Source organism: Chiroxiphia lanceolata, chromosome 1, assembly GCF_009829145.1.
Source record: "Chiroxiphia lanceolata isolate bChiLan1 chromosome 1, bChiLan1.pri, whole genome shotgun sequence".
NCBI lineage: Eukaryota > Metazoa > Chordata > Aves > Passeriformes > Pipridae > Chiroxiphia > Chiroxiphia lanceolata.
In genome coordinates, this window is record NC_045637.1 from 141,581,950 (window position 1) to 141,608,084 (window position 26,135).

General features: G+C 43.0%; 1 protein-coding gene across 6 annotated transcripts in view; it reads right to left on the reverse strand.

The window, feature by feature from the left end:
• NRP1 (neuropilin 1) overlaps window positions 1-23,580 on the reverse strand; it is a 113,092-nt gene extending 89,512 nt beyond the window's left edge. For 4 of the 6 annotated variants that reach the window (XM_032686068.1, XM_032686085.1, XM_032686096.1 and 1 more), the window contains exons 1-3: window positions 23,466-23,566; window positions 22,839-23,300; window positions 19,456-19,630 (exon numbers count right to left, since the gene is read on the reverse strand). In XM_032686068.1, the coding sequence (XP_032541959.1) occupies window positions 19,456-19,630; window positions 22,839-22,905 (242 nt within the window). In that variant the 5' untranslated portion in view covers window positions 22,906-23,300; window positions 23,466-23,566. Of the gene's footprint in view, window positions 1-19,455; window positions 19,631-22,838; window positions 23,301-23,465 lie in introns of those variants that run through there. The other 2 variants (XM_032686077.1, XM_032686107.1) reach the window with 2 other exon arrangements.
• Window positions 23,581-26,135: the final 2,555 nt, after the last annotated feature.

Here is a 26,135-nt window from a genome sequence, read left to right on the forward strand (position 1 = left end):
AAGGAAAAAGAGAAACAACCCTAGATTAGCATTGTGTCCTTAGCCTGGCTAAAGCCTCAGCAAAAGAAATTACTAGCATCATTGTTGCTTAACCTATTGCTGCTTCAGTCCACCCTATTTTAGTTACATAAGGTAGAGACAACAAATCAGATTGTAAGAGAAAATGTAGGTCCTCTATTTTTCCTGAATTTTAAACTGCAGAACCACTGTACAGTTTAGTAACAAATTTACTACAGTTTAGTAATAGATCATAAACTTAAGGACACTACCCTGACAATCTGCCAGGAGTCCATGAACTGCATCCAGTTTGCATGTTTCAAGTCTGTGGGAGTTTTGTAGCAAGAGGAACTTCAGGATTTGGGCTTCATGAATTGGTCTAAGATAGTCATGGCTTTGACCCTGAATATGCAAGTTTTGAACTCAGACCCAAATGGGTGCACGTGAGCAGACTTTGGAACAGATGCATTTCCTAGTGCTTTGTTGTCCATGTGGTGTGGTCTGTACTCATTACAAATCTTAGCGTGCAGTGCTCCATCCTAATAGAAACAGCTCGTGTTTTGAAGCAGGAATATTTTGGGCCTTAATTCAGGCACATTACTAAGCATGTGCCTAATTGTAAGCACCTGCTGCCTACGTAATATTAAGCAGGATTCAAGCATATTTTGAACAGGACTAAGTGTGTGCTGAGAGAAGAATGAGGAAGCTCAAGTGAACAAGTGGCATTTGCTGAATTAGGCAGTGTGTGTTGTGTGCACTTGGACTCTGGTATTTTCCTTTCCATTCTCTTCCACTTCAGGGATGTTGCTCATATCACTGTGTCCTATCAAATATCTTTGCTACAGAAGATCTCTAACTGCTGACCAGTGGGCTCTTGTGGTGCATGTGCTCTGTAGGAGTGACTGAATGCTACAGACCAGCGAGCACAGGTCTGTCAGCCTGCCCCACCAACATGCAAAAAGGCTTTGAGCCAAGCCACAGAAGCTGCAGGTAACACTGCCTAAGTAAACACAATTTGACACTACTAAGTACATCAACATGTAATATATTTTAACACAACAGTTTCAGTTCTTGAAGAAAATGTTTACTTTTATATGAGCAGAACACATAGGTCTTGTGCTCACTTTCTGTTTTAATTTTCACTTGTAAACCAATTATACAGCTCGCTGTACATTAAGCCTGTGACATGACAAAAAAATTCCAAACAGTTGCAAGATTTTTTTTTACCTTATTGACATGGGCAATCCTGTACCAACCATGGCAATCAGCTCTCTGTATGCCATGACAGGAACAAGCTCCAGCAGCTATCTAAGTCTGCCAGCTTTCCTGTCCACTTTGGGCAGACATTTCTGAGGATTTTGCATGGAATTTATTTCACCTTACAATAGTTGTCTAAAACCCTGGGAGATACTTTGAGCTAGTTTTCCCTTGGTAGTCTGGGGAGAGAGATAAAGGCACCTGGAAAGAATGATTTATCCTGGTGATCAGTCTTAAGGTGGGATTTATTTTTCCTCCATAAGCCATAGAAGCAGCCCACATATCCAGTTTAGAGGAGACATCTAGTTTTTGGAAGGATGAATTAGGTGAAATTACGTGCTCTTTTGGTGCTTTCTCACTATTTTTCTCATAATAATTTTTAAATGACACTTGCTTATCACTCCTGCTCATGACTTGGACTACCAGCTACACAGCAGCTCTGCAGCAAATACCCTGTGTTTATTTCCTACCCACATGCCAACAATGCTTTCTGCTACATGTTCCCTCTACAGGTAAATTAATACTGGGCTGCACTCCTTTTGCCAGGAAGAAGCCTCTCTCGTAGATAACTCTTTCTCAACTGTTCAACACGGCATTATTAACAGCAGTTTTGAATTGCCATACGAAGAGAAAAAGTTGCAAAGGAATGCCAGGCAGGATGTTTTCAGACATTAGCAGCACTCTTCTGAAATTTAAATTAGAAATGCAGCTATAAGGGTGGATGAGAAATGTATAATGCCGGGGAAAGAGGAAATTTTGCTTATGAGTTTGGCTTATGGCTTTACTTTTCATGTGTGTATCATACAGTTACTAGACACCTGTGCTTGGGACTAGAAACTTGGCTGGTTGTTGCATCCACGTGATGTAAAATGGCATAATAGGACTTTGATATAATGATATGACCTAATCTTGCAGGAAGGACAACTGGTCCCGACACTCCAGGTCTGGGTGAGCTAGCAATTTTTGTGGATGAACATGCAGCAAGTTCGGAGAGTTCAAAAGCAAGGGTATCTGCTCTCGCGGACAGAGCCAACAAAGACAGGCGCTTGGCAAATACAACCAATTCCTGCCTCTCTTATCTTTGACATGCTGCCACAGCTTTCCAAACACCTTTCAAAGGAAACGTGTTGCAGTCAGGCCAAAGTAGCAGTGTGTGCTTCCACTGGTTTTGACTCACCAGGGTGCTGAAGTGGTTGTGCACGTAAGCACGGAGGATGTCGGGCATTCCCAGAGGAGCACGTACTTTGCACGCATCAAAGGAAGCTGAAACCCAGGAGCTGGCCCACAGAGCATGTGTTCCTGCTGTTTGTAGCCTGCAAAGAGGCATTGAAGCACTCCCGGACAACTGAGGTACAGATGTGAGAGCTCTGGTTCATGAGAGAGGACTCCAGAATCAGTCTAGCAGCTACAGAAATGTTTACTGTCTGATTTATTGCAAATTGGCTGTTGTTTGGCTGTTGCGTGTGATCAAAATGGGTCATCCTTGCCAAAGGAGGCAAATGCAATTCTGTCAAACAGCATCTAAGTGCTTCCTTTGCTAAGTGGAAACAATTGCTTCTCCTCACTTTGTGGACTCCTCTTGATATTTCCTTTGGTGGCACTGACACAGTTCACAGATCAAGCATACCAGAGCGACTAATATTAAAGAAATAATGGGAACAAAATGTAGAAATGTTTCCCCCCCCCCCCCCCGTAAAATTTAAACTTCCACTATAAAGAAATATGCAATAATGTTACCATCTGTGTCACTTTATTCAGGCCCTGTCCACATTACAGCTAGAAGAGTGTTCCCATGCTGAAACACTGCATCATTATTAGCAATTACCAGTGTAGCTCCATTATTAGCAATGGGATGTCTACAGCCAGTTTGCATCGGCTGTGCTGCTCTTATTTACTTTGGAGAAACAAAGGACATAAAATGTCTCTGCTGGATGCTGACATGGTGTGTACAAAGGCAGATGTCTGTTGCAATCTCGGGGGTGGACAGGGAGGAGGTGTCAGAGGGAACTGCTCAGCCACTGAAAGTTACTTTCATCAGTGTTTCCTTTGGCAAAGGCTGCTCAGAAAATGCTAGGGGAAAGGTGGGAGGGAGGCGAAAGAGGAGGGGGAAGGAGGGAGGCAAAAAAAGCCGAAGATGAAAAGTATTTTTCTTACTGTGGTCGGCTCAGAAGCTTTTTTGACAGATAATTGCTAATTATTTGAGAGAGATTGGCATTTTTCTGCAGGTAACTGTCTCTCATGCCTTAAAACCCTGTAGAGCTAGTCTGGAATAGCCTTTAACATCTACTTTAAAAAATCCTAAAGACCAGCAGACAGCAAATGGTCTATTTAACACCTGGGAAAAGTAGATACACTGCAAGGAAATATTAATCTCTTTTCAAAAACAGATGATTCAAGAGCATATTTTTAGAGTGCCTTTTAACTTAGACACCAATTCAGTTTTCTGGTTACTGGGTCAGGGTACTTAATGGCTCCATCAAACATGGGACGATGCATGAGTGAAGTCCTCGGCTCAATGACTAGGGTATGAGATCTGCTCTAACGTCTGAGTGCACAGTTGTGACTGCTTCTCTTCAGAATTTGCCAAGAATGCACATTAAAAGAGGCTGCAGGGTAAAAAACTACAGCTGCCTGACAGACAGGCAGCAGCCTCATTTTACACAACTCTTGTCTGTACTCTGCTGAAATAAAAACAACAGGGTGATTCATAACTTCTAAATTATCCATGCAAGAAAAGTGGATTTCCCCCTGCTATAATGAGAGTACAGGAGCCTCCTTCCTCAGCACCACGCTGGGGAAACGGTCCCCATCGCTGCAGTCGGACCAGACCATATGCACTGGAACAGGCCTTAAGAACTCACTTGTTAAGAGTTTTTTCATTGACCGTGCTTAATGTAGTCCTTAACAGAAAGTCTATTTTTGATATTTTTCTGTAGACCTCAGTCTTGGGCCCAGATACTTTGGGAGGGTTTGCCATGCTGGCTGCAGCCACAACCGCATGCTCTTGCCCTGGATGGATGCACAGTGGTGACTCCTCAGGAAGGGTGGAAACTGTGAAACAGCTGCAGCCTTGGTGAGTTTTGGGCAAAACTTGCCTCCACCTGGACTAAAGTTGGTTATTTTGGTCCCAAGTACTGCCTGCCCTGAGCCTTAATGCTGAGGTGGGTCATCTGCACGCTCTTTCTTTGAAAAAGTCTTTTCTGGGCTTAGCTGAGGGGGCAGACAGTGACCCAGTGGGGCTCTGCAATCACCGTGTAGGGACATGCTTGTGGCCCTAACCCTCAGCCCTCCTCCTGGGTGGGGTCAACCCTACATGGTACTTCCATATCTTTTAAAAAGGAAAAAACAGAAGAGAAACTTCTTTTCAATAAAAACATAAAATCTAAAATGTTAAAATTAATAAGCATAGCTGGTGACAAACCAGTATTTACTTGAGCAGAAAGCCTGGGACAGGCCATGAAATAAAGGTTCTGAAACACTACAACTGGATCTTTTTTGGTTTACATGGATTGCTTCATTTTAGCTTCTGTACTGTATAAAATGTAATTTCTTTGGTTAGTAAGTTAGACAAGGTGATCTCCTGAGGTCCCTTCCAACACAAATGTTCCTATGATAGAGTGAAACAAACTTAGTACAACTCAGTAAAATTTTATTTTCATAGGAAAAATTAAAAATCAAATTGAAAAGATGCTTCATAATTTTATCATCAAAAATCGAATTAAATTCATGCCAAAAATTGAACTGAATGCCTCCACTTTGCTTTCTGGGGGAAGAGAACTGGACAGATGGAATTTAAAGCATTCTGTGATAGTTGGCCTCAGAGTCAGACAATGGACTTTGCCTGATTTATATAGTACATGTTTACAACAAAACTTCCTAATATCATTTAAACTAGCTTTTCCCACAAAAAAGATTTTCTTCTACAAAAGTCTTCGACTGGTAGCAATTGTTGCAACTGTGTTGCATTTTTCAGTGCAGTTCCCTCACACTCAAAACCCGCCAGTCATCTAAATAACACTTTTGCTGATGCCGAGATGGAACTCATCTGGAAAATTCTTGTAGTACTTTCCTGGCAAAAGCTATATAAGATCATACTTTACTAAAAAAGCATTTTCCCTCCAGGTTCTTTTGTGTCAATACAGCAAAAAAGGTGTTCCTTGGGATACAATAAATAAGCATGTGCATGCGCATACGTGCAGATGTGTGAGATTTCTCCAGCACAGAAACATACAGCTGAGGTTACAGCAGTGACAGTTACATTATAAACCCATTTTCACATTTGGAGCTTTCTGAACTGTATTATTTTGTCACAGAGGTTTACATTTAGCTCATAGGGGTATTTTTCTGAGGTTTCACAAAGTCTATTAATCCATTTTTGAGTTGCCAGAGGATAAAGAAATGCTTTTCCCGCCTCTTAGGTTCTTACAGCCCTGTTATGGCATTGATTTTTGCACAGAACTCTCTGCAGAGTTTAATAGCAATCAGCAGCCTGATGTGCCTTAATGACTTCCTCTGTGCATTCAAAAAATGGCTAAACTTGACAAGTTGAAACTTTCCAAGGGGCCAGTACTCAGTGAGTAATAGGTCCCACGTCAGTTTGGGATTATTATTGTAAAGTAATAACAGAAAAAAGACGTTAAAATTTCCTTCAGTTTATAAAAACATTTCAAAAATTAGTTTTGTCCTCATAACAGCTCCTGAGTTTAGAGCTATGCGTCCGTTTCTCAGCTTGTGCACATCAGACTAGACCCGCTGCAACTATTGTAACTGCAGCAGGGAAGGGTCCAAACCATAATGAAAATACAAAGTGGTCAGTCACAACTTCATTGACTTCACTAGAAACATGCAGACAAAAGAATGGTATAGTTAGGTGCAGGATGGGTCCATTAATGTCAGTGTTAGCTACTTTGCCTTGTTTTTTTTTTTTATATTTGAATGAGAACCATCCCCTGAAAACATAAGCCTGCTCAACACATAAAACAATGTGGCATAAACAAGTTTTTCTGTGTCAGTCCACTTCGTTTATCTCCAGCAGGACTGCCAAGGACAGCCATGGAACAATGTAAGGACTATGGAGAGGCCAGTGTGATCTTTGTCCCAACCATGCCAGCAATTTGCAGATGAGGGTCTTCCTGAGATATGTCCTTGTGTTTAATGGCATTTAATCAAATTATGTCTCATTGGTGTAAGTTAGCTTTGAAGCCAAGCAAATGTGTAACCTCCATAACAATAGGACTCCTAATGTTACTTTGTGTGTTCTCAGAGAAAAGGATAAGGTTCTCAGGATGTGTTCTTTGCTTTTTCTGGGATGAATTTTGCCTTCTGGAAGCTTTGATCATACAGTGAGGGGTGAAGAAACATAGCCATGCAGTGAAATCAATATAAATTAATACAATTTCCTTTGATTCTATTATTCTTCTGTAAGTCTATCCCTTGTGTGGGAATTTCAAGGCTATGACTGAGAACAGAAACAGCATCAGGAAGCTGGGACTTTAGCAAGAATCTAACACAATCTCTCATTATTTTTAGTATGAGTATCATGAAACTTGGTGGCAGATTTTAAAGCATCAGCCGCTGATATCATGGTATTGCCAAACTCCTCATTTAGGGCAGCGGAACTTTCTGGCTATTGTTATCACAGTGGAAATCCCCCAAAATATACTAGGTAAAAAACGAAACAGAAATCCATAGTAATTTTTTAGACACGGGGATTTTTAGAAAGTTTCACAATTTTTCAAGGCTTGACTTAATGATGCCCAAATCTTTGAGTTGGCAATATTGAGAAAAAAAACTCCTGTCTTACTCAGGAGAGTGTGAATTTTCAGCTACAGAGAGGAAATAGGTAAGGAGCAGACATTGGGTGGAACAAACAAACCATAAACCAGCCTGAAATGTTCTGAAACGAGGTTAAGAAACAAGGTAGATGACCTAGCACAGTACCTCATGCATTACATGTACTCTAACAACAGAAAATTGTTGTGTTTTTCATTTGGTTGCTTTTGGTTTTGTTTGGTTGGGATTATTCATTCATTCATTCATTCATTTATTTATTTATTTATTTGTTGTTCTAGCAGTACAAACACATTTGAAAACTCATGGGCCTGTTTGCTCCTGTACATAAACTGTGTGCATTGGAGGGAAAGTAACATCCAAACTGAGAAAAATCCTGTGAGAGACACTGGCACTAGAAAAGTGCTCTTCAAAAAAGGGTTTTCTGAAGCCTAGTGTATTTTTTTTCAGTCCAAGCAATACTGAGGCAAAATTTTGTCACTGACTTGAAGGAAGTCAGAATTTCACCCTATGTGCAAGGATGGGGAATGCTCCCCCCACTGCAGACAGTACAGGTCCATATCTTTGTGTCATCTGCTTCCACCCAGTAACAGCTTTATAGAAGTAAGCTAAGAATGAATAACTTAACAGCTGCCCAAGGCGGCTCTAAAGTGCTGCTTTCCCTCGCTGCACATGAGAAGACAGCCATTAGTGTTGCTGCTGCTAGGTTCACTGCTCCTTAGGGGACTCTGCATTTGCAGAATGGCCTGGTTTTGTACTGACAATATGCACACATCAGAAATTGCTTGCATTTGGATGCTGTTTGGTGCATGGTTTTGAGTCAGTGTCGTGTCTGTTATAGATTCTTCTCATCACGGATAATGTCTCTCTTGTGAGAGTGAGTCCTATTCTTTATTTTTGTTTGGATAACACTACTCTCTGAAAGTAAAAAGATTGCCACATGCATTCCTATATAGCAGTATATTGTAAAAAAAAAATTAACAGCTAGAAGATGAACAATGTAAAACAATGGCAAATAACTATTATACTGCACTACATTTCTACCCAGCAATCTCCAAGGATTTTGCAAACACTAATAACCACATCCTCACATATTTGAAAACCAGAGAAATATTATCCTCTTTAAGGAAATCAAGACACAAAGATGATGATTGACTGTCCCAAGATCAAGCAGTAGGAGAGAGTTAGCACTGTAAAGAGCCACAGTACCATACCACCCAATCCCGTGTACTTCTTTAAAGCCGTTAACGGAAAGAAAGATTTTGTACACAGGACAGAATTACTTCATTCCACCGACTTTTAAGAAGCTTCTACCCATTCTGCTTAAGTATTAAAGTCCAGTCTTGCTGAACAGCAAAACTTTAACTGAACTTCACTTTGAATTAACATGGGTTCAGCTACAATACGGGTCTTTCTTCTGAGAATTTCTAGGGAACTGTAGAAATGTAGAGTCAGCTCCTCATTCAGTTGATGTAAATTACTGGGGCTCCACTAATTTCAGTAGAATGATCTTTCAACAAATTAAGAATATGGCCCATGAAAAACACCTTCCTTTCTTCACATATTTAAATAAAAATTATCTGGTGTCTTTCAGATGAGAAGGAGCTGAAGCTGGGATGCAGAACGGAAGGATATATTTCATTTTCTATGCTGAGCATATGAGGCCATGCAAAAGTTACCTAGTAATCAGATATTTATTTTCAGAGCCCTCAGAGTTTGATTTCAGAGCATCAGCTGATCTGCGGTTACATCTACGAGCGTGTTTTTACTTTGTAATTTCAAGGGTGGGGGGAGGAATAACTAAGAACCTTGCATGTCATATGGAAGATCACAGAGTGAGAATGTGCATACAGATAATTTCCATGGAGTAAGCGAGGTGCTTGAAGGTCACACCACAGTAATTTATGTAGCTGCCTGGTAATTCAAGTTCAAAAAAAAAGCCTTCCTGGAAAGCATAAGTTACAGCATGCAGAGGAACTGCTTCGGTTAGACACTTTGGCTAAGGTTTTGTTCAAAGAATAAAAGCTGGGAGAAAATTGATGTGTCACTAAATCCCCCAATATGCACATCTATATATAGATCTATATTGCACTTTGCAACTTGTAATCAGTAAGGCAATCTAATTAATTTAGCAGTAAAGCAATCTAATTAATTTAGCTAATACAGTATCCAAAACCCTCAACTAGCATTTTTGAGTAGTTATGTCACAGAGAAGTAGGTCTATACATAAGTTTTTACAGCCACTATAACTATTCTGGTTTAGAAACCATTATAGATAGAGCAGTATACAGTCCTTTCCACAAACTGCTGATACTAGCAAGGCTTATTCTGCAAAAGCACTGACATAAGATATCTTTATACTAGAATATATGTGTTCCCCAGTGTGTGCTGAATTGTTTTAACTATACACAAACAAAACCTTAATTCAAATCATTAAATTGGTTCAAAAATCAGTGCATGAAGACTAGGCTTAGACGACAAATATTCAAGTCTCAAGGAGTACATAGGTACAATAATTAAAAAGTGTAAAAATGTCCAAAGTATAAACGTAATAGACAGCAGAAGGAGTCTAATTACCTGGGAAACATGGCACTGGTTCTTGGAAGCAAGTTTTAAGTTTAGTTTGGGAGAGAGCTATTTGTGTGGGAAAGAATGAAGAGCACTGGTTTTTTGAATAATGACATACTATAATGAGAAGAATGAGAAGCAATTTGGGCACTATTAGCTACACTGTTCAACAGTAATAAGGAGCTTGAAAATTATGTCAGAGAAATGAGATAAAGATGACTATTATACTGTTGGAAGGCCATCATGTGGTATAGCTGTGGAGGATAAATGAAAATGGAAACCGGCAAGGAACAGTATGATATGTTTATGGTATTTTGTGTTGAGTTGTTAGCAGGTGCACCTCTACTGGCATCAGTGAGCTGTGTTCAATTGCTTCACAGCTCAATGTGGTCCTGTATCTATTTTATATACCTACAGTATATAGCCTATGTGCTATCAAAACACATTGGAAAGACCTGAAATGCATCAGAATGTTAGACTATGTGGAGTGGTTAAAATGTGTACCTGATTTAACTGCTTGCCATCTGAAACCTAAACCGTCTGCTTTAAATGCATGCAAGCAAAGAAGTTTTGGATGTAAGCCCAGATATGAATATACAAATAGATAAAGTTTATAGAACTGTGACACAAAGTCTCAGGGGTTTTCTGGGAATGTCAAAAAACACTCAGCGATCAGAACATATGCCTGCCATGCTAATACATCTTATGCCTCTGTCTCCAAAACAGATTATGGACATGGTTGTGAAACAGAAAAAAAAAAGAGTTTTTATTTAAGAGCTACCTTTGCATATTTTTCTAGACTTAGCTAAAGCTACTCAAACGAAGCGACAGCCTAGGATTTCCTCTAAGAAGGGTTTTTAGCATGAGGGATGTAAGCCTCTCATTTTGCATCTGGCAAAGTGGTGCGATCGCTATGGAAATAGGCAGCATAGCCTACAGCTCTGCATGGTGATCAAGCTAAAGCCTTTCTAAATTGCTGATCTGCTTCCCTTGTTACAGATGAATACATCAGAAGAAAGTTGGTAGAAGTTGTCTGGCTTAATGACAGATTGGCACAAGATCCTACAATAAGGTAAACTTTGATTCTCACTCTTGCACTTAGCAACTTGTCCCACACCTTCACTATTAAGAGCTAAGAGCTGGAGAAGAACCGATAACCTATTTATGGTGATTTATGAATTGAGGAGACAAAAAAGTATGAAACCGAATCTTCCACTGTATTGTAAATTACTCTGCAAGCATCTGAAAACCACTGTTCTAAAAAGCAATTATTAATTTGTGTAGTGCCAGAAATGTATGTCCTAGCTATTAGTCCTGCACAAAGTGAGTGTGTTGTTTTAATTGACTTCAGCGTGACTGTTTATGTGAATGAGCAAAACTTTGGCTGTGAGGGAGCATTTCTCAAAGCTTGAGGCAGAATAATCACTCGGGTGTGAACAGACCTCTCTAGTTATCTCTAGGTTACCAACTTCCAATTTAATAAGGAGTGTTCAAAGGAAAAAAAAAAAAGAAGAAGAACTACCTGTATCTTCTTTTCAAAGATGAAAAGCAGTGGGATATGGCTCCAGCAAAGGGCTGAGCTGCAAGGTCAGTGCGTGCCCCTACCTGCAGTGGGGCGCTCCAATCCCTGTCCCACCCCACAGCTCTGATGGCTGTGTCTTCACATGGGGGCACAGAGCAGCACACAGCACAAGTGTGCAATGGAACCCAAGCTGCTAGGAGTGTAAGGAAGAGATTAACCCAGGCTCTCATTCAGTGTGAGGCTCAGCCCATCTGTATTTAGGGGAGACATGGGACATGTGGCCACTTCAACTCCACGTCAGCATGGAAGGCAGCAGACAAACGCCCAGTTTCTCCTGTACAACAGCTGGTTATTGTGTTTCTGGGATATGCATAGTTTCTTCTGGAGGAAATCATCACATTAAATGGGTGTCTCTTCCACATATGGAGATATTTTCTCAATGGTCCTTTTGAGCCATCTAAATTCTTCATTTTATAGCATTACGTAAAATGCTTGTAATGATATTAACATGCAAGATGAGTCTAAATATGCACAATCCGTTCCTGTTTAAGTATATTACTATAAAGCTCACACAGTTCTTAACCAGCTCTGTGGATCACAGAGTCTCACAGTACCTGATGTGTAAAAAATAATCAGAAATTTGATTTTTGAGGTTATGCTTTTAAAAACCTTTGATATTGCCCATGAAAATCAATTTCCTCCATGGAAGTTTAGGACTTAGGAAGGGGGTTATTCTCACATTTTTGTGAATTCCTACAGAAAAGCAAATGACCTATGCTCCCAGAAAGTTGGCAGGTGACTTATTAAACTTCTCTCGAATCTCCTTCAGGAAGTTCATTAAAAGTCTATTTGGAAATGGCCAGGTGCTTGCTTCCCACAGTGCAAGAGGGAAATCTGTCACCCTGTTTAAAAAATTGTTTGGTTACTCAGGATAAAGAAATAATCATTATACCAAGCTGTGTGGTTTTATGATGGAAAACTGTGGCTTGGTGAGAAAAGTGCCAAGGTCAATGCAATGAAAGACCCACAGTGAACTCAGACATGGTTTCAGAAGTCAGTGGTGGACAGAAGCCAGGAGAACAAAGTCTTTCCTGTGGTTCACTTGAAAACAATTTTTAAGATTCTGGATAAAAATAGCTCTTTAGCTTGAGAGAGTTTTTAGCTTGAAAATATATCATTAGAGAAGATTTTTTTACATTTTGTGAGGATTGCTAAGGCTGACAAAATTACCTTGTTTGACACTGGATCCTGACCTAAATACTATGGCCAAGTCAACTAACAGGAAAATAGCAGGGCTAAGCCTTTTTCATTCTTTATTCTGCCAAACCACTGCCTCTTACAAACAGGATTGATTACAAACACCCAATTAAGAGGCATTTGGAACATGATCTGAACACTAATCCTGTCTCTTTTTCTCTTTATACCTAATTATCAGCCTTAAGATGGATATTAGCACTTTAATTAGTAGATTTACTTTAGGAACTTCTACATAAACTAAGAAATCTATAACACAGACACAAATACATGTATATAGGCACAGTCCTAAAAAGGTGCATGTAACACATATACCTATATCTAAGTAGTCTGTTGTGATATATAAGCATAGACATATACATGTGAGTGCATGTATATCCAATTTTCAAATATAATTTCATTCTTTGGAAATACTACAAAAGAAAATAATTGAATTTTGTTTTGCATCAGCTGTATAAAAATATATCATAATTAGCAAATTATGATCCAATGTTATAGCTTGCAATAAGCTATAATTAAGAAACTAATTTTCGGAGACACAAGGTTTTTGTTTCAATTAGATTAGCGCAGGAGAGGAGGGTGAAAAGCAGCGTGGGGTTGACTGAAAACATGTTGTGAATTTCATGGGGCTAATGCCAATGTCTCTGGGTTTCAATTTAGAAAGGATTCAGATCTCTGAGTTTGTTTATCTCTGTCCACAGAAAGGATGAAGGATTAGGCTTAAGGGAATCCATATTTGACCCTCAAATTTTTCCTGTCTGAAGGGAATCTGGTTGTAGTGCACCTAGACAGAATTCTCCTCACAGTTCACTTAACTGTCCAGATTAATAGAAACACCTGCATGTGACTGGTTTTACAGTTTTAGTGTGCTACTGTAAAGAGACCCAAGTCAAGGCTCCACTGTGCCAGGGAATGTACCCATACAGATAGAGTGCAACATCAGGCTCTGCAGCCAACACCTCAGCCCTAAACACAGGCCAGCACAAACTCTCTAGCTATGACCAGGCGGTTTGGTCATGGATTTCCTAATACCTTTTCCTGAGGAAACTCAAGCTCAAACCACTACTCTAAAAGAAGGAATTGTTAAACAGTTTGACAATAGAGACTTTTACAAGAGTTAACTGCTTGGATAAACAACAAAGGAATCTTTTTATTACACTGTATAATCAGAAAAACAATATAATTTTCAACTTGTTTCAACTCTTATTTAGTCTCTAAAGCACAATAAAATAACAGCATTATCTTCAGATGCTTGCATCTGATACTCGTGTGCAAATACATGCTGAATCTTATAGCAAAGAGAACATTGTATATATTTTCATAACCCAGAATCTTTAAGCTAAGGAGAAGATTTTGGAGCAGAACAAGTGTTTTCTGCTTCCCTGATCCTGCTCGGGCTCTGAGTTAATTCCTTTCCTTGGCACAGCTTACTGCAGCCTTACAGAGGGTACCAAACAGCAGTGGTCACCAGCAGGGCTGTCTGGGTCTAGCAGCATGCTCCCTGAGAAAGCATTTTGTGTGCTTTATGTAAAGCACAGAAATTCCCTCAAAGTGTGCCCAGAAACATGAGATACCACATGGCCCCCAAATCCACTGCAACAACTCATCCCAGACGACACCAAAACCACTTGTTTCTTGGTTTAGGGACAGAATAAAGGATGGTCCCCTTCATCCCCTTAGTACTTCCAAATAACCTCTCAGTAACTCCAAACAGCTTTTGAGGGACAGATTTTTGAGGGAGGCAAAGGTGTGGAGATGTTGCCCCTTTGGCCCAGATACGACCTTTCCAGGGTGTCAGTACCCATGTCCCCCTCATGGCTTCGACAGAGGTGCCTCTGCCCACCTGTGCCTGGGCAGCAGTGTCTGCTGTGGGGTGGCTCCAGAAGTGTGGGCTGGGTGGTTTAGTTAATCCAGATCAGAGCAAGCAGGGGCATTCCCACCTCTCTTAGGTACCTCATCCTGCTGAAATACACTAAAAGCCCCATGCTGATGCTTAGGGGAGCAGGGCCAGGCCACTAAAGCCGTATTTCTGTTGGGAAGCTCAGAGGCCTTGGCTCCTTCAGACCTCTCTAGCCAACCGTGGGCAAACACCACCTCTGCCTCCCACAGACCTGAACAACTCTGCTCCTATGACAGCCCAGCCCTTACCCTGCGTTGTCACCTGCAGGCAACTCTCTGCCTGCCGAACTCAACAGCAGCAGAGAGAGAGGGAATTAGGAAGCACTGACTGATATTTGCCATTCAAACGACTGATACAGACTGATATTTACCATCCAAACGACTGATACAGAAGGGCCTGTGCTGCACCCTTCTCCACAGCCTTCAAGAATCATGGGAGACAGCTCTGTGGTAGTAGAGGGCAAAGTTCCCACTGCTTCCAAGGGCAGTGGGGTCGCACTAGGCCCAGACCCCCCATTATGCCCGAGATGTCCTTGGTGCTGTTTGTGGGAGCAGTTTAGGACTGGGCAGGCTCCAGATGCACCTCTGGGCAGTCAGGAAGCAGCTATTGCATGCTGCTGATGGCAGAAACCTTTGGACAGGCAAGTCCCAGCAGTGTCCTTTACGGGTGGCTCTCCAGACGGGCAACACGGACACGTGCACTCTTACTCCCATCAGCTCAACCCAAAGGGCTCGAACCACCCCTGCACAAAAGGAATGAACAAGAGGCACAAAGTCCACACAAAGCCGTGTAGAAGAATAAGAACCAGGATTTAGACAAAAGCAAATGAAAGCTTAAACTTTGCAGGAACTAAAGAACGGCTGAGCCGTGACTTGGCTCGCTCCTGTTTATTTTACCAGCTTCAGTTTGTTATACCTACAGATTTGCAGCATAAATCCATTGACATTATTTAGAAATAAAATGGATGGATGAATTTCTGACATCATTAAGGTCTGTGGGAGTTCCATGGGGCTACAGTTTCACCCTGTAGGATACCTATGCTTTCTTTCTTACTTAAGGATCTGGAGGAGCCATTTTCTTCTATATAAACAAACAGGTATTCTTTGCTCTGTATTCTGTAGCTGACTGCAATTTCTGTACAGCTCTAATCTCATCACTCTAACTAATCCCTGGTAAAGGCAATATAAAGAATAATTATCTATGACATTTTTCCTTCTACAATGTGAAGGTTTCCAAAATGGGCAACTTTTCCATTCTGAGCGATTTGACAGCATTGTGTATATAATCCATAAGTGTTAAGCGAGGAAAATATTTATTCTCTACGTCTGTAAATGATGGCCAATAAAACAATAGTGCCATGTGGCATCTCTATGAAAACCTTGTAAAGCAATACAGTCAAGTCTGGCAACAAAGTCAATAATTTGTCAGTAAGGAAACCACTATTGGGCTTTCTCTATCAAACCCGCCACCTTTCTTAAGCCCTTTTCTTCTGAAGCTACACATTCATTTTCTTAATGTTTTTAACCTAGTGTCTGTGAAATTTTTATTGCTCCCTAGATAATGACATCTGATCTGAATGTAACCACACACCTCTTTGCTCAGCAACATTTGTCACAAACCATTATAAATTATCATGCTGATAGTGTGCATTGCTGGGAAACCGGAAAAGTTCCATAAATTCAAAGTACTGTATCAGTGACATTCTTGTTTATTATCTAGGTATAAAGTTTTACTAGATTCAAGATGGCTACATTTACACAGTAGGATATTTCAGCAACACGAGACTTGTACAGCTTGCACTAAGTGCTGAAAAGCATTTACCACATGCAACAAACACTGGAGCGTTTTAACTAATACGTGGCCATATGTTTTGTCTCTTCTATTCATTTTAACCATGTTCCTGACTTCAAAAATGCAGGGTTATTATTTGGGCTCACTTGAGAAAAGGCAAAATGGCAAACCAAAACTAGTTTTCTCTTAAAGTACAACCATAATTTCTGTGTCTTGGCCTCCACAAGAGGAGGCATAACACTCATTAGAGTTAAAAGTTAAAAAGAGACTGTGTATTTTTTCATTATATATGTCTTTGATAACAATCTGTGGTTGACATATTTGTATACTTCCTGTCAAAACCCAGTATTTCCATTAAGCTGGTACAGTAGTTCTGTCTAAAAGATTTTCTATTAGATGAACCTAGCTTGTGTGAACATATTTTTAATTATTTGCGTGTCTTTATTCTTCAAAACTGTGAAAGTTCAGTCCTTCGGAATGCCTCCAAAGAAACAAGAATTTTCACCATGTTTACTTGAAATTTAAAACAACTCAAATGGTTCTGATTGTCAGAACAACATACATATATGAATTTTATTAGCAGTCATTTGAGAAATGCTTATTCATTAAAGCATGGCATAATAAGTAGGTAAATCAAGGGCATATTTTTAAATTAATTCCAAACCTTAATATACAAAGAGACTAACTGGGAACAGCTTCAGCACAGCTAATGTTTAAATGTGCTGCTTTTGACTCAGAGAATCAGCCTTTCACCAGTTTTGCATTTCAATATATCTAGCCCTCTGTATAGAGTAATATTTTTAAAAGTTAGATAAGGCCCCTTGATTTTCTTGTTGGTACTATGGAACAATAAGATAACCTTTCCAAAGTCACATTGTTTGCCTTCCTGGGCTCAGGGGGTCCCTGTTAAAGTTGTTTTCAACTCTAACTAAGGTCCAAGATGCAATGAACAGCATTATAAAGAGGATTTTGGGAGCTAGGCCAGCAAGCTAATCTTCTCTAGTCTACTCTAATTGTATGGGACATTTTTTGTTCCCAGACACAAATTCCCTTATCTCTCATTTTCTATCTGCATTTCATATTTAAGTGTTTATTAATTTCCAGTGCTAAACTTTTCAATAAACTACAGTGTAACCTAAATTACACATTTCTAGATTGCAGACTGAGTTTCTAATAAACTAAGCATATTAGAAAAACAAAGTGTGCTTAGCCTCAAAACCAAAAAATCATGTGATAATTTTATTGCTTTAATCTCCTGGTTTATCCTATATTTGGTACAAGGAATGTGAATTTTTTAAGTAGATGCTGAAATTTCAGGCCACGGAGATTGCTGACAAATTCCTGCTGCTGAAATAATTTTCTGTTATTCGGGTCCTAAGCTTTTTCTTTGCACAAATACAATCCCTCTTAAGTTAAAAAGAACAATTTTCAATGTGTGTGAAGTAGCGGCTGAGTAGTTTAGCGTAGCCTAGAAAATCAGCATTTCAGCATAGTCAAAATAATGGTAAAGTCATCACCATCACATACTGCAAAGACAATGCAAACAACCCTGTGTAGAGACTTCCTTCCACCCACTACCATCTCATTACTGCACTGGGCTCCGTTTCAGAGGAAGAAATAATGCAGGGGGGAGAGTGGACAATGAACATTGAAAAGGAAGCAACAGAGGGAGGGAGTCAATCCTTTCCCTGGACCCAGTTCAGCTCAGCCTAACACTGTTTAGCACAACACTATGCCACAAAGATTACTTGTTCTTCAAATAATTGTATGCTGTACACCATTTTACTGCTGCCAAAGCCCATGTTGGTTTTACAGAGTTGGAAAAACATGCATTCTAGAAAGAGAGAAAAAGGATTTGACACTTCATTTAATTTTCCAGTTTTTATCTAAGAGACAAAGAGTGACAAACATTTTAAAGAATTAGCAGCGTCCCACAGAATGAAAGCAAAACCTGTATCAAGAAGACACAGGGAAGTGAATCACTACCCGAGTACAAGACATTAAAAATTAAAGATTGGGAAGTCAGCATGTGAACATATGGTGTGAATATGAGCTGCAGCTCCAACGCCACAGTAAAACCTCATTTTAACGAAGAGTCAGTTTAGTTTTATGAGCACAGGGTTTTCCTGCATTATCACTCAACTGTGGTAGTGAAATGTGGCTGTATAAGTGGTTATAAAAAAAAAACAAAACCAACAAAAAAACAACTAAGCACCACACTGCATCATTAAAGAACTTCATTTTAAGAGAAAACAGTAATTGTGATCTAAGTAATCAATTTATTAAATAATAGGAACAAAGACGTGCATGGTAAAAATTAAGTGCTTGAGTACAGTTGCTCTCTTTCTCTAAATCCAACACTCTAATCTTATGGTCTGTTACAACCACTCCTGATGAGCTAAACATGATTTTATGGGACCAAATCCTGCAAAATCCTGAATACGCCCAAGAAATGGCAAACACCACTGGCTATTGAGTTTAATCTTTCTGACACGCAGAGAAAATCTTGACTAGTAGCATTAATGAATAGCAACTCTATTGCAGTTATCAGAAGAGAATGAAAAAAATATGATACTCAAGGAATATTTAAATAATGAATCACTAAAATATTTTCTTCATGAAATAAGCAGGCTGAATTTAGAGGGCATCTTGAAGAGGGGAATGATCTGACCATGTGTTGCCTTGGGCAAGCTATGCAGTTTACAATTTGGGGGAAAGTGGAGAACAGCTTCTGGGCGGTTCTGATTCCCCTTCTCACTTTTGGAACAGACGGTCAAAGGGAATGAGAGAACAAGGGAGCAAAGGCAGCCTCAGCTCTCCCCTTCTTCTTCTCAGGGTGCTACTGGAGAGCAGGAGGAGGGGAAAGAAGAGCTACTGGCCATAAATCAGCAGCAAAGGCAGAAAGGGGGAAATATGACTATCAGTCCTCCAGTCCACTGCCCTTTAAAGCATGAGAGCAAATGCCAGACTAACCCTACGTTAAGAGGATTTGGCCATTTATAAATGGCCTGCCTCTGCCATGGGCCGTTCGTAGCTGGGGGGCACAATAGGAAAAGGAACTACTTTTCCAAACTCCAGAGACTTACTCACAAAAGCAAGCGGGCCAACAAACGGTGCCTCACCCCGACCGCACCCCCATACCGCGCATCACCACCGATCGCCACCAGCTCGCAGCCCATCGGGCAGGCGCAGCTCAAACGCACTGGGAAAGCTGTAAAGATCTTTTTAACACCCCACACCTCCCCCTCTCCCCGAAGGAGGCTTCTCGGAGCGCCTGCGGCCGCAGCCCGACCCCGGGACTGGGATCCCCGCGGGCGCGGGCGGGCGGCGCGGCCCCGGGCGGCCGGCAGGTGGAGCCCTGGCGCTCCGCACTCACTTGCAGTCGCGGTCCTCCAGGTCGAAGTGCGGGTTGAAGTTGATCATGATGCGCTGGTACGGCTCCGGCGCCTGGATCAGCCACTCGCACTTCTGGCTCGGGTGGTAGGACTGCGGGTAGCCGGGAGACGTGAGGTACCCGGGGCTTAGAATTTTGATCGTGTCGCCGCACTTATCTGCGAGGGGGAAGCAAACAGATGGGCTTGGTCTCAGTGCCCCCAGCAAGCACACACACCCCAAGCAGACCGTGGGAATGCCGTGGGAATGCTGCGGGGCCGCAGCCTTCTACAGGCAAAATTATGCTGCATCCTTATGCCTTTAAAGGCATCTCTGCTATGTTGTACCGAAAGGAAGAGGCCTCCTTGTCCAACCCCATCCTTAAGGCAACATGTAGTAGAAGATACCCCATTTCTAAACAGTAAGGATACTGTTTTAAAAAGCCCTCCTCTCCAATAGTGACCTTTACAGTGTTAAAACCCTGCACCCTTCACAATAGCGTTAATGTTGGCTCAGAAGAGTACATAGGACACAATTAACTCTAAAAAGTATAATCTTCTTAAGTATGAAGTTTTAAGAAAAGCTGGGAGGAGGTGTAAAGGGATACCGTTTGACCCCCTGCCCAGCTGTGGGATAAGCCTGGTCTGTGTCACTGACCACTGAGATTGTCTTGGTGGATCCAAGCTCATTCGCAGCAGACCCTGCCTTTGTTTTATCAGTCCATAAATCTAGACAGGTTGAAACTATCTATGCTCTTCAAACCCAGGGTAGCAGAGAACAAAGTAGCTCTGGTGAAGCAGAAATCATCCACTATTTATTCTTTCAAGGAAGTTTGTTCATGCTTGGAGACTGCATCAAAGTAATGGAGCAGAACAACATCCCTTCCTGTCTCTTCCATTCCTTCCTCCTCTCCCAAAAAACAAAGATTTATTTCTAATAGGAAGATAGTTGCAAAAGTTTCAAGAATCACCAAGTGTGACTGAAGTGTGGTGTGCTGCATCTTGCTCCTCTGGTCAGCATTGTAAAGGTTTCATTTTAAGGTTTATAGAAAAAATAAAAAGGGGCAAGAAATCCAACCTACACAGTCACTCACTCCACTGTCCAGTGCAGGTTTGTATTATCACTTTTTTAATACTATGGATTTCTTTCAACAGACCTTCAGGTAAGAATAATATTCTCCACACATTGATTTTAATTTGGAGCAATAAAACATGACAGTAAACTATGGACAAGAAGAATGTCCCCACTAAAAAGCAAGACTATATATCATTACATCCCAATAGTGGTATATACAGGCTGCAGCGCTCTATCTAATACATTCCCTGTGAAAGCAAAATGGCAATCCTTGCTCTCAGCATGAATTTATAAATGTACAGGATTTTATTGTAGGAAAAACAGGTCAAATGGAAATGAATGAGAAAGCGCACATCAAAAATGCATAAAGCAATACTCTTTATAGAAATTATTTGCCATAAATTAGAAGAGAAGGGGATGATACATACTCAGCTATATGGTCAAAACCCAGATACTGCTAAGCACGTTGCTGGGAAAGGCTATCTTATTATATTTCCGCTGTGCCTTTGCAAAACAGGCTGTTTTCCTCTGACCAGAACAAAAGGAACTGCAGCTCAAAGCTCAAAAGCTGTCACTGGTGATCTTGCTAATCCGCTGTCTGGGGGCTCTCAGGGAATCTTGCCTTTTCCTCCCTGTGTAAGCACACTCGGAAAGTGATCCTGTCTCATTAAGCCCACTCCAGCCCTGCAAACAACATGGCAGAGTCTGGCATCTGTTAAATGCCTGAAATAAAGCAGTGCTGCTTCTAGTCACTTGACAGAGTCACTTCAGAGGACGCTGAGGTGGACTCACTACCACCAGGGCTCCTTAATCTGCGATTTCTGGGAAAGTGACAGTGTAATAAGATAATGCGGTCTGCTAGACTCCCTGGCTCTGTGCAATCTCTCTCACACTTGATTAAGAAGAACAGTTTCTAATGACTTTGGACCACTAGTTCCAAATAAGGTTAACGAATTAATTTAGTGGACACTAATACTGCATTGTAGGTGAAGGTGGCATAAGTAGGTCTGGTAGGTTATAGGGGAGGTTAATAGCCTTGGTGACTCCAACAAGACCACCACAATAACCACTCATAGTGGAGGCTTCTGTCCCTTCTTTTAATAGGGAGAAATGATCAACAAAAGCATGGAGTGGCCCTCTCCCACTCCTCAGAGGTACAGGACTAGCAGCAATATGGGTTTATGTGGGAGGCAGCTGCCCACACCCCTCACCTGGGCTGGGGGGATGAGCAAAGTGCACCTCTCAGAGCATCCCCACGCCAGGCTCGGTGCACGCCTCTAGCACCTCTGCTCCTGTGCCACAGCACTGGCTGATTAAATTAAGCAGCCTCTTCAAAACGTATTGGGAAAGAGATTAACTTCCATCATAAAACATGCGATTTTAATACTCTTTCTTGCTTGACACTCCACTTGTGGTCCCTTATTAAAACAATATACCAGTATAAGTGGAGGGTACTCTCTTCTTTTAATTACTTAGATTGAAAACCAAGTCAGGCAAAAGTAAATATTTGATAATTAGTTAATAATAATTGCTCAGGATTTGCCGGGAAAGGAAGACTCGCACGAGCTGTTTCATGTGCAAGAGATAAACGTCAAGCAGTCCCACAATTAGACCATCTTTAAAAACGCATCATGCAGTGAAATATTCACAGTGCCCTGGTATTGTTCGGGGAAGGAGGAGCATGCTGCTTTTAATTAGTTGTGTTTTCAAGGGCTGCTTGACAGTAAGCTAGCTACATCACTCATTTGTTATGGGATTTCTTCTCTTGGAAAGGAGTCGTGAGCCTTCACGGAGGAGCTCAGCTCCTCTCTTGGCACAGTGCAAGTTGCACGTAAGCTGCAGACTTGAGAAAGGGGTACTCTAGAGAGCTCTCCATGTGAAGACTACTCGCAGGTACACACACAGCTAGTAAGAGGCATGATCTAAAACTTTACGCTTTGGAAAATAGAAAGGGCGGGGGGGAGGGGAGAGAAAACCCTCCCTTTAAAGTGTTCATTATCTTTCAGATATCGAAAGGAGAGACATTTAATTGCCTATGGGACGGAACATTATTAAGATAATTGGCTGTCCTGATCCAACGAGAATGAGCAGTCTGCTTCATACAACAGCCCGAAACAACAGAAAATAAAATCGGAAGGCAATGCCAGGGTGGGCGATCCTCGGGCAAGGACTCTGCCGCATCCCTCCTCCGGCAGAAAGTTCCCCCCAACCAGGCTCACGTTGGTGCCGGTCCCGCGGCCCCCCGGGTCCCACCGCCCACTCCCGCGCCCACAGCCGCCCAAGCTGAGACCCGACGTCCCACGTTACACTCACCGCTCCGCAGAGCCCTGGCGAGGGTGAAGGTGAGGGCTGCACAGTGCAGGAGAAGTCCCCAATCCATTTTCCCTTCAGGGGAAAGGAGGAAAAAAATAAAAATGCCCTCCACGCACAACTCTTCCTTAAATCCTGCAACCGGAGTGAGGAGCAGAAAGCACGGTCCGCAAAAGCAGTCCCGGGGGCAGAGGGAGGCTGGCTTCTCTCTGTGCCTCAAGCCGCCCGCATCCTGTCATTTAGCTCCGGCTCCCTCTCCCTTTCCCCACACTTGTTCTTTCTCCAGGCGCCGCTGCCTCTGCCATTCCCAGCGAGACTAGAAAGCCAAATGAAAACGAGGGAAAAAAAAAATAACAAAACCAAAACCCAACAAACACACAAACAACACAGACAAAAATCCTGGCTGCTGCCGGCACCTCGGGAGCGCTCTGCCGGGCGGGCTCCGGGAGACGGGGCGGGGGTGCTCTGCGGAGGAGAAATAAGGAAGGGAAAGCGGCCGTGAGCGGGGAGCAGCCGGGCGCTGGAGTTTGGCAAACTGCGTCCCCGCCGCCTGCCCCGCTCTCCCGCGGGGCCGGAGCCCAGGGGCGGCGGTGCCCGCGGTACCAGCGGTGCCCGGCGCCCCGCACTCACCTGCCCCAGCGGGGGACGAGCGAGCGCTGCCGCCGCAGGGACTCCCGGCCGGCCTGGGAACGGGGAAGCGCCCGGGAGGCTCCTGCTCGCAGCCTGAGGAAGAGGAGCGCAACTCAGCGGCAATAAGAGAGGCCGAGGAGCCGCCGTCTCCCAAGCCCCAGTCCCCTCCCCCTCCCCGCCCTCCTCCTTCTCCTCCTCCTCCTCCTCAGCCCCCCAAGACATCGGCAGCGCAGAAGAACGAACAAACAAACACGGCGAGCCCCAGCCCTGACACTCAGCCGAGGCGTGGTCTGGCGAGCGGGAACGCGAGGGGAGAGGGGGGATCGAGAGGCGGCGTCCCCCGGCACGGCAGGTAGAGCCGATCCGGGCGGAGGCACCACCTGCGCCCGCCGCCCCGCGGGCTCCTGCGCGGCCCCGCGCAGCCCTGCCCTACCCTGCCCTTCCCTGCCGTGTCCTGCCGTGTCCTGCCGTGCCCCGGCCCCACACACACGCACCCCCGCCCACGTCCAGGCTCTCTCTCCGCACGGTGCCCCGCGGGAGCGCTGCCCCGTCCCTTCCCGGGCCACCCCCTCTGCCACATTTCCCCCCCTCCCCAACACTCTCCTTTTATTTCGTGCGGGAGTGCAGCCAAGCGTCCGTCTCCGCGCGTCCCTCGGAATCCCTACTCTTACCCAGTGGGACACCACCGTTCCCTGTGATCCTAGGGGAGGCTGGCTGCGCTGGTGTGGGGTGAGCTGCCCTCACCCCTCGTGAGAGGATCTCCAAGTGTTAGGCTCATCCGGCCACTGCCCTCGTCCTCTTTGCATTTCTGCATCTCGGCGGGAGGCCTCCCTGCATCCCGTCTCTTTCGACCCTTTTCCCACCTCCCTTCTCACCCACTCTGGCTGTCATTCCTGTCTTTCTGAGCTTCTGTTGTGGCTTTGCCCCTCCAGTCTGTCTGTCTCTCATGAAGCCTCTTGAGGGGCTGCAGAGCTGCTAGGGTCCCCCAGGGCCAGCTCTGCTCCACATGGGGGTTATGCAGGATGAAATCCCCATTGGGGTGTGTTTGTCTCCTTCTGAGCATCCTCCCCCACCTTGCCCCCACTGGCAACAGAGGACAGGAACTAAGCAGGGACATAGTGGGCTCTGAATCCTGCTGCTTTGGCTGCACGGTCTGGTGCTCACCAGCTATGGGCCCTGTTCCTTCCTTGCCCTATTGCCCTGCCTTACAGGCTGTCCCTGCACCTGGCGAGTGATCACCTAGCCAAACCCGACTGGTTCTTTTATGTGGACTACTTTGAGCTCCCTCTGCATTGAGGCAATCCAGTCGCTGGGGTAGGGGTTAGAGGAAGAGCTTCAAGGCTGAGAGCTGAAACACAATGTTAAATGGTCCCCGAAGATAGGTCTGTGCTAAGAAAATGACCTGCGGCCAGCGGTGGATGTCAGCCACTCTCATCTCCCAGAGCAGTTTGAAAACAATTTGTTACTGGTGCACAGTTGAGACAAACTCTGTTAATGCTTCATTGGGAAAAAGCTTGATAGAGAACCTACTCCATGAGGAGTCTTTGTGAGGGATGTAGTGGGAAAAGAATTGGGCTTTGCTGGGGCAGGGTCATCCTCCAAGTGTAGCCGCAGCAATAAATCCCTGTCCACTCTGAAGATGTAACCATGTTTGAAATAGTTTTCAAACATAGTTGTAAGTCTGCAGCCACACAGATTAACTACAAATGTGTTACATCTGTGTGCAGAAATCACACACAGATCCAGTCTCCTCCATCTCTTTGTCTCTAGCCCTGAGTCTGAGACTTCCACTCTCCCTCTCCCTCTCTGCCCTTTTGAAGCCCCGACTTTAAGGTCAGCTGAAGTCTGGAGATTAAGTCCGTAGGAAATCTGTCTGCTGGTTTCATGCTGCACACTCTCTCACTACTACTTTCTGAGTTTTTGCCAGATATTCCCCTTCTCTTCTGTGATTGCAGTTCTGTAATATCGTGCAGTAAAGTGCAGTTTGATCCTGTTATACTCTCTGTACACTTCATTCTTTCCTTTCTCAGCTTCTGTCCCTGCCCTTGCCCCTGCTCCTGCCCATGCCTGTGTCTGCAGGCAGGCTAGAAACCAGGCAGGCTGGAACTAGTCAGATTGAGTTATTGGGTTCAGTCTCATTTCCCCATCTTTAGGCAGTCTCTGGATCATCATTTGCAATACTTATGCATTTCCTTGATTGATTGGAATGTATATTTTATGGGTAGCACATTAAGCCCCCTTTATTTTTTTTTTTTAGAGAAGTTCCCAGAACAAGGGGGAAGGGGAGAGTTAGCAGTGCTTTCTGATTATTAAAACTCTCATTCTGTTGGACAGTCCTTGAGATAAATTGGTTCTGAAGCATATCTTAGTTTGCGACTGTCTGAGCAACAATACAGGTTTTAAAATAAAATAAATGTGTTTTTGAAAACCAAAATTATCCACTGATGGTAGCTCAGTAAGGGGTTGCAGAATTATATACATACGTGTTTGTTTTAAAACCTCAGCCTCAGAAGCCAAGATTAATTCTGTAAGTGACAAATAGTAAGCAGATACCCAGAGAGCATGTATATCAAAAATTACACTTAGTGCATGACAGTGATGTCTCACTTGCTTTGGGATTAGCATAGTCTGTCAGGTAATTGCTACTAATCTGCAGAAAGGAAATAATAA